Consider the following 16,367-nt stretch of genomic DNA (forward strand, 5'->3'; position numbering starts at 1 on the left):
TTCTCCTATGGCACGTGATACTGAGCCCAGGGGATTTTACTCTTAAGGCATCTTCAAAGCTGTGTTGTCGGAGCTGCAATAGTGTGTGTACCTTGGCAGCAAGCGCCTCCTTAGGCTGAGCTGCAGCATTTCCTTTGGGATTGTGTGCAGGTTCACTTTTCATGTTCTAGGTTTTCATATTTACTTTTTTCATTAATCCACCTCGACCTTATTGTCAGAAAGCTTCAGAATCGAGTGTCCACAATTCATGTCCATGCTCTCCCCGAAGCATGGCAAACAGTCTGTTGTTTTGTTGTGGCTGTGTAATGTGATACAAGCAAAATGAGCACAGGTAGCAATTTTATCCATCTGCATTTTCAGATGTGTCAATCTGTGAGCTTAGAGGCACCATCTTTGTCACAGGCTGATGATCTGATGGAAGCATCTGAGTGTTTCCCACTGCGCTGCTGTTTGTTCCCAGTCTTCATTCAGAGACATTTTTCTGTACTGCATTATTACTTCCCAAAACTAATTAGAAGGGTATTTCACCAGGTATTCATCTTTCAACCACAGTTCTTTCACGTAGTGCCAAGAACGATAAACCCAAAGATTTCAAATTTCTCATCAGGATAAACCCAGAGAGCTCAAAGCCAAAATGAATCTCTTTAGACCCATGGTAAGGACACTGCAATTCCAAGATCATGTCTACTACTTGATATTATTTTCCTTGAAATCCTCTCTTCTGATTAAAAAGCTTTCTATTAAACAGCTAATAAACCAAATGGAGAGACAATAGTAGAAGACAGAGACTTTGGAGCTGGTTGGCAGCACAGAAATACATGGTGCTCTTTTGTCAGAGTTGTGCAGTTAAATGCCACAAACTCTGATTTGTTTCACATTTTGACTTTGGTGTCAAACGATTAAAATTTGCCGAGTTTACGAGTGGAATAGAAGATTAAGAAGTACTCTAAGAAAGCATAAACCCTGCAGGCTGTGTCTGTCTATAATAGTCATCCCTGCCAAACAGTGATCACAGAAATAATTATCAAGCCTTCTCTTTCCTGAACTGTGAACTTTTAAAGAAACTATTGGTATTACAGGAAGTGTTTCTCCCAGCTGTGTTAAGTCAGCATTACCTGCCTGTCCATGTATTATACTGCTTGCAAGCGCTTTTCTGTTAGGGATAAACTCACTGCATTCCAGCTGGGAATACATTATTACCTTTGCTTGTTATGGAGGTAATGGTCGTCGCTGGCCCAGCTGCAAAGCCAGAGGGAGCATTCACAGTGCAATACGCAGCTTGAGCCAAGCAAGAGGCAGCAGAGGGGGAAATTTGGATTCAGTTTTTCCTTCCGAGGTGCAGGGTGAGCCTCCTCCACACAGCCAGATATCTGCTAGCTGTGTTCTCCTGCACGCACATACTCCTTGGTGCCTTTTGCTGTTATGGCAGTGTTTAGAGGCTGAAAAAAAGCTGGTATAACAGGAGTGACACGGTATTTCACGTTGGTAAGCACCAGGGAGTCGGTGAAAGCAAAGGAGAAAGTATTGCTCCTGTGTTATTATCTGAGGGAGCAGGAAGGCTGGTGATGAGGCTAGAGAACTGCACTTTCTGTTTGGTTGTGGCATTTCCCTGGGGTTGTAATACATCTCTGTCAGTGATTAATGCAGTAGGATTGTTTGCTGGTTCATCAGTAAAATTGGAATCATTCTTTTGATATGAAGTAGGTTTTTACTTCAACAGCCACTCCTGCCTCCCAGCAGGTTTTCTCTGTCCCAGCACCAGTTGGGTCACTTGCTGCAGAGCTCCAAAGGAATTTGAGACTCACTTCTTAGCGTAGAGACTGCTCACATCCACAGGAGAAGGGCTACACACAGCCCCAACCTGTTTCCCTTACAGACAGAGTTGCAGCGGAGTGGGTGCTAAGTGGGAATTTTCCTTGTATTATTCACTGAAGCACACCAGAGATGATCTCAGGCTGGTTTCGCTCCTACTGGAAGTCAGTTGAAGTCACAAACTGCGTCATTGTGCCCAGCACCCCGCCTGCAGTGTGGGTGCAAGGTCCTTCTGCAGGAAGCCCTCCATGCCCCGTGCACACCTAGAAGTACATGCAGGGCCTTTTGATTGTGGCAGATCAGCTCCCGGTGTTTGTTTCAATCCCACACATCCAAAGGAGGCTCACAAAGATGGGGAAGGCCTGGAGGGCAAGGTGTGTGAGGAGCAGCTGAGGTCCCTGGGTTTGCTCAGCCCAGAGCAGAGGAGCTGAGGGGAGGCCTGATGGCGGCTGCAGCTCCTCACAGGGAGCGGAGGGCAGCGCTGAGCTCTGCTCTGTGTGACAGCGACAGGGCCCAGGGAACGGCATGGAGCTGTGCCAGGGGAGGGGCAGGGGGTGTTAGGGAAAAGGTCTGCACCTCAGGGCGGTGGGCATGGAACAGCCTGCCCAGGGCAGTGGGCACGGCACTGAGCTGCTCGAATTCAAGGGGTGTTTGGACAACGCTCTCAGACACAGAGTTTGGATTTGTGGTGTTCCTGTGTGGAGCCGGGAATTGGACTTCATGATTCTTAGCTCCTCACTTATAGGTAAGGCAAGCCCTCTAAATAAGGTCCTGCCTTAACCTGATTTTCTGCTTGGGATGTAACAACGAATGCCCGCTGTTTTGAGTTTGCCTTGTTGCTCATATTCAAAGCATAATGGGGAGCCTACAGAAAAATATAACCTTATTTACACGGTACAAAGCCAATTGGATTTTAGTTAACTTAATTTCTAAGTGATTACAGTTCACTAACAATGTAGGTGTGCTATAGATGCAATGCACAGGGGGTGACTTTTTATTTTAAACCATACAGGCTTTCTTTTATTCATGTCATTCAGGCAGCCTCGTGATAATTCACATTTCCAGCTTTCATAATGTGTTGTTCAAGCACTGTTTTTTCTGCCTCCCTGTTGTACTCTCACAAATCATACTCACTAATTTCTGAAAGCTTTTCATTTCTCTCTATAGGTTGTTGTTTCGTAACATTTTATACAAGAAAAGCTGCTCTTGAGGCACAGAATGCACTGCACAATATTAAAACTTTACCTGGGGTGAGTACATTTACTTTTTGATCCTAATTATTTTGTTGCCAGAAAATAGCCCTTTTGCTTGAGATGCTGATTAAGTGCCCCACATGACCTTGGTCTCTTCAAGAGAGGGTGGCAAACCTGATGTCCTATCCTGTAACAGTGCCAGTCCTGTAGCAATGGCATTATCTCTAAAGACAGTTGCTCTTCTGTAGAAAGTCCCTTGGCTGGAAACAGTGCTGATTCCTGCTGACTGGAGGCAGTTACTGAAGTGCAAGGTAGATCCAATTTTTTTTTTTTTTACAGGAGAAGGAGGGGGAGAAACATATGGCAGAAAAACACTGCTCCACTGAGGTTTCTAGTTCCAAAAGGGAGAGAGGAAAAGAGAAAATACAGCCAACTTCATTAAATGCAGCCATTGTACACATGGTTTCTAAACAACCAAGTGCATTAGTGTGGTGACTGCACATTAGGGAGCCACATAGCATAGTACCATGTTGCTGCTTGAACAGAACCATTCCTGCCACCATCTCTACTCAGCACCCTTTTCGTGCTGATACACTGCACTGGTGGTTAAAGCAGTTGTGCTTGTGTTACTGAGCTAATCGTACAACCTGTATCGTATGTTATCCCATGGTAGTTCAGGTCTGAGTTATAGGTTTGAAGAGAAGAATATATCTGGTAATTGCATGACTTTAATCTAAAGTCTTCTTGTTCTATGGTTTTTATTTGTTCTGCAGTTTGCAAACAAATACTTCTGGGACCAGAATGGAAAAATAAAAGGAGTGGGGATATATTCCCCCCTTGATGCTTGGCAAATGTTCCAGTATATGAATAGAGTGTGTGGCTACAGACACAAGAACAAATTATACAGCACTGTATAAATAAATGGAATATTGTTTGGACTGGCAGTTATGATTGATGGTTATGGACTGGTGGCCAATATCTTTTTGAGTTCCTAGACGCCATATGTGAAATCAGACAGTATGTGTTTGAAAAGTTCATGTCTGGCTGGCCCACTTTATACAGGTCCTGTTAGAAAAGTCACCTCATTTGTCATGAAAGTGACCAACATGGAGATGTTGGATAGTTACCCGTGAGCCATGCTGATTCACAGAGGTAGAATGGAATTCTTCCATCATTTGAAAATGGAAATGGAAGGAGTGGGAGGAAATCTGCAATGACCAGCTAGCTACAGGAAAATCAATGAAAAATTGTGCCACTTCAGATTTCAGTAAATTTTTCTAGGGTTGATGTCAACTCTTATAGTGGCAGGTTCAGCTTTCGAGGATGTACAGAATGATTGGCCATCACTGGACAGAAAGGAAGGTGTTGAGGGACCTCTGGAGCTCCAGCCACATCACAGCATCCATTGGCTCTGCAGCTGCAGTTGTTGGTTCCCATCCCCACTGCCAGAACATGATGAGCCCTTGGATGAATGCTCTGTAACCCAATTCAGCTAATGTTGCAGTTAACCCAGCTCATTGTGTAACTGCTCTCCATCATGCTTCCAGTTAAGCAGTTGTGCTGAATGGGATGGACACAACAATGAAGGTGGTCCTGAGCTGCTGCAGCATCTCTGGGTGTGTGAGCCCTACCCTGAAGCCCCGTAGTCGATCTGTACATCACTCTCCTCTGAAGCAAGGAAACTCCTTTTGCTTGCACCTCTCTTCTCCCTGAGCCCAAGAGTTGGCTGCTCTGCTCTGAAAGGTCTTGGTTAAACCAGCAGGTGACTCAGAGGTGTAGCCTCTTTTCCTGACCTCCCCATGTACAAGTAGCAAAACAGGCTCAACTTTGCAGAGCTTCTTACTTCAGCAGGGCAGCATTTTCTCCTCTTTATAGCTAAGGAACATGACACAGTTAAAGAGGCCGCTGCACCTATTTTTTTTATTATTTTTTATTTTTTTTAATAAAGATCAAAACTATAATATTTTTTCCAATGCTGACTCTAGTTCTTGGTCTTTTAAAATGTATCTTTTTCAAGCTCTGTTTTTCCATCTTGAATGTGAAGTTACCAACTTTTCTTATAAAAAAAATGTGAAAATTACATTCCCATGACTCCAGGGCCTGAGATGATCTGATCCTGATGCTGCCTGAGATCTTAAGATTTTATTTTGAGAGGAGTCGTTGCACCTAATTCTTAAAGGCACATCTCTAATAAAGAGAAAAACTCAAACAGCTCATTACACTAAAGAAAATTAACCATATATTATATAACAGATTCTATATTTTGAATGTGCTGTAGGCTGACATTCAACATAAATTGCAATATTGTTATGATTCAGCAGTATATTCCCAAAATAGCCTTGTTTATGCACAGTATAAAGTTGTGGCATACGTGCTGAAGCACTTCACTAGAGCAGGATTCTCCTTCTATGAATTTTAGCAACTTCCATGCTGTTAGATCTGGCCCACTAAGCAGCTTTCCGTGAGCTAGCAGGGATTGGTAGTGGATAGCCTGTGTGTGAAACAGTCTCTTTCAGAGCAAATGGAAGCAATCATCTGTCAAGGCTACAAGGGATGAATTTGGATCAGGTTCATTTGGGCATCAGCTTGCTTCCAGTAAACAAGATGTGCTGTGTAGAAGCTTCAGAAAGGAGGTGTATTTGGAAACAAAACAATCTGTGCCTTCCACTTGTGCTGAAATACAGCCATGCATCAGATAAGAAGCATCTCTAAACAACCCAGGAGAAAAACAGAGTAACAGGCAGGTGGTTTGTTAGTTTCAGATATGGAATTATGGCAGACACAGAGGCAGGGTTGCAGCAGCTTGCCTGCATTTCACGTGTGCATAGGTATCACTCATCCTGCTGCAAAACTGCGTGCACTGAACGATTGTGAGTGCGATGTTTCTGGTTTGTCTCTTCATTTCTGAAATGCAGACTTGTTCCATGTTGCTCAGTAAGTCAGTTTTGGATGAGCACTTACAAAGCCAAAAAAGCATTTTTGTAGCATGATATCTACCCCGTTCTGTTTAGTTTGGGTAGGTATTTGAGCCATGCTCTGTTTCTGTATCTTTCTGCGTGGACCTCATCCTTAACAGAGACATGAAAACACGAAGGCTTTATCTGCTCCTCTGAACTGCACCCTTTTAGTGGACATGAAGAAAACAAGACCAGACATAAATGATTAATGCAGAATCTTGGAAGAAAATATTGCAGGGTGCCTTGCTGTTTGATTACAAGCCTTGGAATTAGTCAACATTTCCATAATTCTAAACCAATATACACCTGTTTTCCCACTGTGATGTGAAGGCACAACTTAATTTAACAGAAACCCTGCTGTGCTAAATCTCTCATTAAATACCAAGCTAGTTCTGTAATTTAAAGTTGTAGCACCACTATTTTAACAGAATTGCCTTTGTATTATGAAATTAATAAGAAGTTAATGATGCACTTTGCTGTGTTCTCTCAGCTTTTTTTTCACAGCAACAACAACAAAAAAGAAAGATAAAGAGGAAAAATATGTCACCAGCTGACATCTCAAGGCTTTTCTTGTTTTAATCATTTTCCTGAGGATAAAATTCATTTAAAGTATTTTTTAAAAATTTTTTAAAACTTTTGGCATAAGTAGGATCAAACATCTTCTTTTTACTCATGATTATTATAATCTCTCTGTTAGACATAATATTCCTTGTCACATAATGGAACTTTTATCTTTTCCCAACTATGCATTTAGATATCACTTGTCAGAGTAACATTGCTACTAGGCAGAGAAAAAGATACACAGCATTGGAAAAATACAGGCATATTGATATATATGATACATATCAATGAAATAAGGACAATTCTCTTCTGTTTACTTGGCATCACAAGTAGTTTTTATGTCTTGTAAATGAGCAAAATGAATTTCTAGATATTGCTTTTCAAGTATAGCATGCAAGCGCATAGCTCATACCCTGGCTCCATAGGGATGCAGTTGGCATTATTCAAGTTACAGTCAGGTTCTTCCTGCATGAATGTATGGATTCTATTCTAAAAGGCAGAGGAGAAAAAAGGGAAAACCTCAATTTGAATGCAGTAATTGAGATGAGATGTGGAACCAAGGTCTTAACTAGTCTCGTCTTCATTAAGAATCTCTTGGCTTTCCTAGAGATACTTAGCTTCTATTCCCTAAACAAAATAATCCAGTGAATTCCTCACGTCTGAATTTATTTGGTACCTTTACTTAGACGTAATAATCACAGTCCCCCCACGTTTAAGCACACTAATATGCTGCTTTGTGAAAATTGGCTTTTATGCAGAGGCTGTATGCAGAGACTGCTCTCAGCCACGTTGGCGGCACTGGCATTTTTTTAGTTTAGTTTTAACATGCATGCCAGTTTAAGAACAGAATCTACTCTATCTGGCTAACTAGTTCATTAAGTAGGATTTCCTGGCAAGAGATAACTGCAGGTGGGTAATGAGGACTGGTTTGGGTTCTTGAAACCCAGCAGATGAATAAATGAACCTTCTCATGCAGAAGCTATTTGACATCAAGAATCAATTGGAATCCTTTGGTAAAATCCTTTGGTAAAATCTAGTCCTAAGTCTCTTCATAGTTGTTTTGCATTTAGAATTAGATTCACCTGACGTGACACGGATCATTTGTTGCCTCATACCTTTGCTTACATCCTCATAGGAGAGGTTATCACAAAAATAATTAACAGCCTGCACTGATTAAGGTGTCAACACTCCTATGCATTTAACAGACTAATGGTTTACGTGGTTCTTATTTCAAGTGGGTAGACATATTCCAAGTAGCAGCAAGCCCATTGTATTGAAGTTCTAGCCGAGAATAGGGACATTAACTGCATCAATTTAATTAAGAGTGTAACAACAGAGAAATATAGTGTTGAGAAAGCTCTTCAAATTTTAACAGCAAGGTGGAATTTGTAGGATATAACTGTCTTGTAAAATATTAATGGCCCCCTTTTTGCCAGATGTTGTCAAGGAAAAGATTTTCATTTTTAACAGCGTAAGAATCACTACTGGCTTTATGAAATGTACTTTATGTGACAGGGAAATAGGACTGCCTTAGAGAAAGCTGTTCCTAAGTGTTCTTAGAACCATAGAATGGCTTTGGTTGGAAGGGACCTTCAAGTCCATCCAGTTCTAGTCCTCTGCCATGGCCAGGGTTGCCACGCATTACATCAAGTTAGATCAGGGCCTCATCCAACCCCTTTGTCCTATCACTGTCAGACTCTATTTTGTGCTACCTGTAAAGAAACCTCAGGGATGCAGCTTTAGGGATGCAGAATAAGTGCAGCTACATTTTAAAGAACATAGGTCATTGTCCTGTTTCACAAGAGCCTTCCTTCTGCCCTATGGCAGGCTGATTGCCCATTGGCAACAGCAGCCACTTTGGGACTTTGTAGTCCTCTGCAGACCAGCTCACGTTTCACACTGTGTGTAAAGCAGAGGTTATTTAACCTTAATCTCAATAATCTATTACAAAAGGCAGGCATCTACAATGGCTTTGTTTGCATCCACGTACACTCACTGATAAGGCAGTTTATCCAACAAGAAGCAAAAAAAAAAAACACATATATTTCTGATTTGCACTTTATAGCATGAGTTCTGTACATTTCTAATGAATATTGCACTTTCCTTTCTTGAATACCATTTTAATAACCAGCCCGCTTCTCTGCTTTAGGCTTTATGAGTTGTCAGTATATGAACATTATGTAAAAATTACCTGTAATAAAAAGGTAATCATCCAATATGACTTGAATTATAGCCTGAATATGGGATATCAATGACTTTGAGAGATTTTGACAAACAGAAAGGGAATTCAGAGAGTAATTAAGTTAGTTAAGGGCTTGGAGAGATTGATTTATGATGACAAATTAAACTAATTCTGTGCCCATATAGCATGGCCAAATGCTGTTTAATGAAGGATCTGAGAAGTGTAGAAGTTTTTAAACGATAAAAATAACCAGATGGGAAAGAGAAGAATCCCCAGGGAGCACCTATTTCTAGGAATTGGGCTATAAGACATTGAGTGATGTTGAGAAAGTGAATCTGGCCTATTTCTTCCTTTAAAATACTTCACAAATATACCACTCAATGGTAGGTTTTGTTAGCTCAGAAGTTATTTTTTGTTATGCAAATACATCACTGCCACCTCTGCCCTCTAAAGATAAGTTGCATTGACTTTGCTGCTTAAATAATAAATCACTATTTGCACTAAATTCAAATACCTTAATAGAAAGGTTGGATTTGTGTTTACCATTATTGTGAAACACAGAACATAGCGTCAGCCCTAAATTCAATTTTACCTAAAATGGTAAAAACTGACAAATTGACTTAGAAACATAATGAAATTCCCTGTAAGCAGCTGACCTTGCAGCTGAATGGCAAAATGATAGGTGTTGTGCAGGCACAGGGAGAACGACATGTTGACTAAGTGAAAATAGCTCCTCTAAATTGAGCAGAACATTTCATTCATAATTATAGTCTCTCAGTGAGGGATGGGGGCCAGATTTACCTTTTATCACAGCCTGACCATTAGGATAGCTTTCTGGCATGCAGGAGAACATAGTTCACATCTACACTGGGTTACTTGCTGTAAGGATTTAACTTCAGTTGACCCAGAAGAGTCATCACTACTGGACTCAGCTGAGGTTGGAGAACTCCTTCTCTCCTATTGAATCTGTTCTCCAGTGTATGAAAGCATTAACCTCTCATAGGACTGAAGGAAAGCAAGTGAAAGCACTCAGTTGCCTAGTACTGAGAGCAGTGACTCAGGAACTGTGATACCTGATTATGAGCCCGTGTTCTAATAAGTATTTTTATTATTTGTTTAGAAGATACTCACTCAGAATGGGGAAGTGTGTAGAATAATAACCTGACGGAAGTATTCATTGACCCGAAGTTGTGGTGGGAGGAGGTGAATGTTGGTCTGCCTTACTCAGGTGCTGATGCCCCAGCCTAACCCTGGGGAATGTCAGGAGGACACAGAGCTGCAAAGTGTGTGGGCTAAGCTATTTCAGATCCTAGCTGTTCAAATCAGAGCCTTGCTTTTTCCAGAGAAGCAAGAGCACATCAGCCCAGCTGCAAATGCAGTTAGATGCAATCTAGCTTTTTCAGATACCTCTTTTGGAGTAGCTTGGCGTTTTTTTGTGCAGCTTTGCAATAATAATAATATGGGGATGGAAACTAAGTAACACATAATATTGGATTAACCTCAGCAAGTTTTCCTAATGCGAAGTCCATCCCTAAAAGGCCAAATTGCAATGACATGTGACATTGCTTTGCCTCTAATTTCCATAACTCTGGACAGTTGAGGTCAATACTTTGCAAAATACCTCTGGGTTTTACTGTCCAACTTAGAACATCTTAGCCTGCTTTACAGTGAGGCTCGAGTATCTGTTCACAGGATATCAATTTCAAGCTGAGTAACCAAAAACCACTGGCTGGAGAACCTTCAGAATGGAAAACTGCACAAAACTGAGAGGCCATTGCAAAGCTCACCAAGATTTAGGTGGGATGCTTAGCTAGGGATAATAGCCCAGGCACTCTCTTAAGCAGCAATTTATCCTCCTGCTAGTGTTAGCTGTTTTCTGTTATCCAGAACAGAAAGTACAGGTGCTTCAGTCAGCCTCATTAGCACCATGACACAAGCTATTAAAGTTGTCTTTGTAATGAAAAAATAGTTCAGGGAGTCTTCCTAGCCGTCTGACTGCTCCTACAACAATGAAATTAGAAAGGCAAATCATAAACAATGTTGCAGGCGTCAGGAAGTAACATCATTAGAGATGCCCTTGGATGCCATTTACCTGCCTCAGTAGCAATATTTGGTGTCCGTGGAACTGAGTTATGTTATGACTGAAGAGTCAGAGCTTCATGGCGTGCTTATAACAGAGAGAGTGTTTGTTCAGCATCCTTTCTGCTGTTGTGTCCAACCCTGTGCGCTGTGCTGCTTCTTTCTAAAACCTATGCAGTGTGCTCTGTGGCTCCATGCGTTGCCATCGGTGGGTTGAAATGTCTCATTTAGTGCTTGTGTTCCTGTGGTGGTGCCAGGAGCTGAGGCATTCTTACCTAGATTTTCCCCATCTCAGTTGGGTAATGAACCATACAGTTTAGATGCACTGTGCTTTTCTATGTGCCAAACATGGGATTAGAGGGAAAACATGAGTTTTGTCTTCTTTGTGGTCATTAAAAATCCTATAATACTTGCTGAAAAACAGACCGAAAATGGATGGCTTGACTGAACCTCCTGCTCATAGCTTACTTTGGGCAATTAAATTCTGCCTAATTAAAAATACTCTTTGCAGGTCCAGAAGGATAATTGATACTTCACTCATTCTCCTAAATAAATCATCATCTTAATCAGCTCAGATGGGAGAGCCACTGCTTTGTCTGCAGAGCAATCCTTTCTCCTTTTCCAGTCTAGAAAGCATTCAGGAATTCTTTTGGGCACAGGCACCCCTTCGCCGTGCAGACATGTTCATATGATTGTTGTGGTAGACATCCAAAACCTTCAGGGTCACTGAAATGTGCTGTGAATTCATAGCCTGAAAACTTCAGAAGGAGACTGCCCCAATTGCAGAGCCCCTATTTCAGACTGCCAGTGTATGCACTGAGCTATCAGCACCCTCTGAAGCAGAGAGAAAATATCATTAGTGTTATATAGCTTTTAATTGGAAAGCAGTACAGTAGTGGGCAAGGCTAAAGCTTGGCTTACTTTTGGAACACTGCATCTGTTTTGCAGCTTTGCTGAAATCAGTAATGGCTTTGCTTTTAGAATATAGCCTGAATATCTTCAGAAGCAGAGAGGAGCAGTCATTGAAAAACATGCCACCATAACTCCATCTATGCACAAAAGTCTCTTTCTGTTGCATTGTGCCAGTAAAGTTAAAAAGGCAAAAACTGCAAAAGAAAGAAAAACATTGGACTAAACAGAGTCTTAAGCAGTGGTAAACAAAATATGGTTTCCTTTGTGGCTGATTTTTATCCAGCTGCAGCCAAATATCAAAGTGATATCAAAGGAAAGATACCCATTAATTAATTCAGACTGACTTCACAAAGCAAGCCGGAGCTTTTGCTGATATCTGATTCTGACAACTTCCTAATCTTCACAAGTTGTCATTAAGAGTGGCATTAAAGCAGTCTGCAGTCAATCCCCGCTCTCGCCCTATTGTAGCTCAGAGATGGGCTATCTCTCAGCGCAGGAGGGGGCAGGATATGCAAGTGAGGGTTAGAATAAGCAACTTTGCTTCTTTGCAAATGGAATTTGCAATGTATCAGGGAATCTCATGAATACATTGCCTCTGTCATTCATGCTAGGAACGCTCGCCCAGTTCCACTTGCAACCGTTACAAGAATCTGTTGCAGTGAATGGAAATTTTCACTTCTGAAGGAGAAACACGGAGGGGGGGGGGGGGAATAGAAAGAAAGGAAAGAAAGGAGCTCATGTTTAAAAGGAATAATTGGAAGTCTGTAACGATCTTTTTAAAAGTATGAATAGAGCCTTATCATTGATTTCAAGATAGAGAACATAGTGAGTTGTAGAAAATAAGATTGGGGAAAATAAGACACTAATCAGAGGATAAGATTAGTTTTTAACTAAGAACTGAAAGGCAGGTACCTCTGTAAGTGAAGCTTGTAATGCCACCGTGAAAATAAACAAAACACTCTAGTGTTCCTTACTGCTGCCAGCAGCTCTCCATGGGATTACAGCCTCCTGTCGAGACTGGAGGTACGTGATACCTTTGTATTTCCATTCAGCTGTGAATGGCTCAAATGATTGAATGTGGTTTGTGTTCTAGACCATCACTTGAGCAAGTATCCACCAGACAGCGACTAATACTATTTTGTGGCCAATTCGTGACAATACCTTAGAGGAAAATGTGCTGTGTTATTATACAGTATGTTCATTTCAAATACTGCAAGAAAAACAGAGAGGATAAATGCTGTTGCGGGAGCATGTTGCCAAGCATCCCCAGCAGTGTGGATGTTTCGGTGCATTTATTTCCTCCAGGGCCAAGTGTTTGTACTGCCCAAATGCCAGTGACAAATGGGAATTATTTTTGATTGTACACAGAATTGAGGATTTACAGTCATAAGAGGTAAAATAAAACTTAGATCAAGTATCAGGAAAAGCCGTATCTCTCCAATTAGAATAATCTTCTAAAGGAAACAAAGTTAAATCCCAGTCCTTAGAGGCGTTCGGAATAGGAAAAAATTAGAAAATATACAAGTGGCAATAATCCTATACTGGTGTTAAGTCATTTCAGATGAGTTACTGGATTTTTTCATTTCTAATTTCTACAATTGCTAAGAAGTGAAAGAAATTGCTATGCTTGTCTTGATATAGTGTCCTGTTTGTACAAAAAATGTATGATTAATCAGAGAAAGCAATTGCTAAGTAAGAACTACAGTTCTACAGTCAAGTTTAATTGCTGTGCTTATATGCTCATGTCCATTGCCTCTAGTGACCCCATCTATTTTACAAAGAAAACACAGATTGATCCCGGTTTAGAAGGGGCATGATAGCTAACAGCCCTCATATCTGGCACTTGTCTTCCTCCCTGTTTACATGAGAACCAAAAATAGAGGGTGTGAATTGGTGAATATTTCCCTTCTTCATCCATGCCATCTTCCCCTCTGCTTTCATTGCCCTCTGCTATTTCATCAAGTCGCAACAGCCCTTGGGCTGAATTAGCCCAGTTCAGAAAAAATAGAGTAGACTCAGGAACTGGGAGTTCAGTATTCCCAGTAGCTCAAAACACACACTCTGGAGCAGGTAGGATGAATGATGAAAGAGCTTTTAGCTCCGCTGGTTTTACCAGAGGACCTTCCTGATAGCTCTCCTTGGACTCCAGCTGTTCCACCTGAAGCCATCTCTGCAAAGAGATTTCTTTGACCTTTAGGCAATTTGTGCATGAAGATGTTACTCCTGGGGCATAATGCAGAGAAAACTTCTAAATGAGTAAGAAAGCAATATGAAGAACAAGTAAGGGAAGACAGCTTTTCACATGCTGGCATTTATAGTCACTAAATGAAGCATGTTGGTTTATTTTTTTTCAAGGCAATCAGGCGCCCAGTCTCTGGAAAAATGCATGAAGGTTCATATTCAGGGTGAGGTGCTAATATAGAACTTTACAAATGAGTGGAGGCAGGTTGATTTTGGCCTTATTGTTCCTGATACTGTCCCTTTTACTAATGAAAACTTAATCACAGCTCTGTCCAAATAGCACAGCCAGCTGGAACTGACTCACTCTTCTGCTAATGTTGCCCATTTAATTTTTTAACTTCCCAAGCACATATTGAAAGCAATATTTAAATACATTGTAATTCCTTAAAATTAGCTGTATGAGTACATAGTATATGTTTAATATTGGTAAAATATATTGTCTTTACTCCAAAGAAAGCACTAGCAAAATACATTATGTATATAGGTGCTGAAAAATTGAAGAGAATGAGTTCATACAAAGAGTGGTTCAAAATGACATTGTTACTTGACAGAATGTTCTTACTGTTGTATATATATACACAACTGGATATTCATTTTTTCACGTGGACAGTGTGTGTCCTTGCAGCTGGAGACTGCAGTAACGTTCTGTTTTCATATGTGGATAAAATATTGAGCTATCTCTTTCAGTCATTCTCCACAGCCAGATTATTTCACCACTGCAGAGTATTGGCATAACATTGACAGCTTTTATTTGGATGCTGATGCTGGATAGTTGTGGAAAATTCCTGTAACTTCAGCTCATGGACAACTTTAATAGAATTTACGAGCCATGTCCTCATTTGGCATAAAATATTATGGCTCCACTGGTTTAACAATAAAGCTGTACTATTTACCCAGCTGATCTCAGTCAGGAGAGCAGAATTTTTGACATCTTCATTCAAAATCCCTTTCCTACCTGAATGTTTTGGCTGTTCTCCACAATATTTAAATAGACAAGTAGTTTGGAGCCCATAGGTGACCTTTGAAGAATTCTGTATTAGTTTGCTTTTGGTAACAGGGAGAAATGTGGCCAAAGGGCTGTGACTGCTGGAGAGGTGGGAGTTGTGAATAAAGAAATGTATTCTGAACTCAGAACTATCCTGAGCCTATTCTAAATCAAAACTACAGCAGCACCGCATCATTGGCGCCAACGCTTTATATAATTTGTACTCTCTGCTCTAATTTAAAAGGTAGTATTTCAATAAATGTTATAATTTGGATCCTTTGGGGGCTTATTTTAGACCTACCTCAATCGCACTTTTTAACTATGAGATATTCTTGCTTGTACATTGTACTGCAAATGTGAAAGCTTTCCAGCAAGAATTTTAAAAAAGCTTTACATAAGAAGTCCCATAACCTAGAATTTGAGTTTTATGCCAAATAATAGACTCTAGTTTCTATCAGAAGAAGAGACCAAGTGCGTTGTTGGATCAAGGTGACCTTACATACTGCAGAAGGAGTCAGGCTGAAGATACGCTTTTTAAATGAAAGAAAAATCTGTGATGTGAAACTGGGGGAGCAGTAAAAGCTGATTTCTCTCCCGTTGAATGAAATCCAAAAATTGAGAACCTAACTGGAGATGAGATAACGTGAAAGAAATGGTGGAGCTCCTGGCTTTGCTTTCTTGCTTGTCTGAAGCATTACTGTCGCTGGTCATTCCCTTTAAAGGGTTATTTCCTGAATTTCATTTTGGCAAAGGTAGAGGATATTGCTGAGCATAATCACATGGTGTTTTCCCAGAGCATAGTTCACAGAGGAGACATACACGCAAAGTACAGAGCAGCATAAATCTTAAAATAACACTTCTGCAAAACAAGCATTTAATATCCTGATAGCTATGCTCTCAGTCACAGCTGAGTTTGTGTTTTGTTTTACAAAAGATACTGCATGTTTTTAAAAACCTTTCATTTAAACTAAATTTCCTCATGGTCATCAGTAGCCTGAAAGAGAATCTATTTCATTTCAACTTTGTTTGGGATTGCATTTTTGGGGGGAAAGGAGAAGGGGGAATAGGATTGTTTTGTTTTCTTGATGATTTTCTGAACGTCATTCTCGATGTTCATGTAGAATCAGAGAGATTTATGTGGAAAGAGTGAGTTTTCGTGTGGACCATATTCAAATGGTAGCACCCTAAATGGTGTCCGCAGCCTGAGTTGCTTGAAGGTTCCAATTCAGCAGCAGGAAAGGTTTTTTAAGATGGAAATTTGGACAGTTGAAATTGAAAACCTGTGGCAACATCATCTTGAGTATACAAAGATACTGAAGTCATTACTGCGAAGAGCAAATGTCCCTGAGCAATAGGAGCCAGTGCATCCTAAGCAGAGGATTTGACTTGTGCTAGGAAAAGAGAAGTGAAATGTGCCTCTCCAGACCACTTAAGTAAGCAGAAGC

General features: G+C 40.7%; 1 protein-coding gene across 14 annotated transcripts in view; it reads left to right on the plus strand.

Annotated features, from left to right (window-relative positions):
- CELF2 (CUGBP Elav-like family member 2) overlaps nt 1-16,367 on the plus strand; it is a 373,475-nt gene that overhangs the window by 267,700 nt on the left and 89,408 nt on the right. For all 14 annotated transcript variants that reach the window (XM_090134536.1, XM_090134525.1, XM_090134518.1 and 11 more), the window contains one exon: nt 2,980-3,062. In XM_090134536.1, the coding sequence (XP_089990662.1) occupies nt 2,980-3,062 (83 nt within the window). The remainder of the gene's footprint in view (nt 1-2,979; nt 3,063-16,367) is intronic.

Source organism: Phasianus colchicus, chromosome 1, assembly GCF_987193195.1.
Source record: "Phasianus colchicus chromosome 1, bPhaCol1.hap1.1, whole genome shotgun sequence".
Taxonomy (NCBI): Eukaryota; Metazoa; Chordata; class Aves; order Galliformes; family Phasianidae; genus Phasianus; species Phasianus colchicus.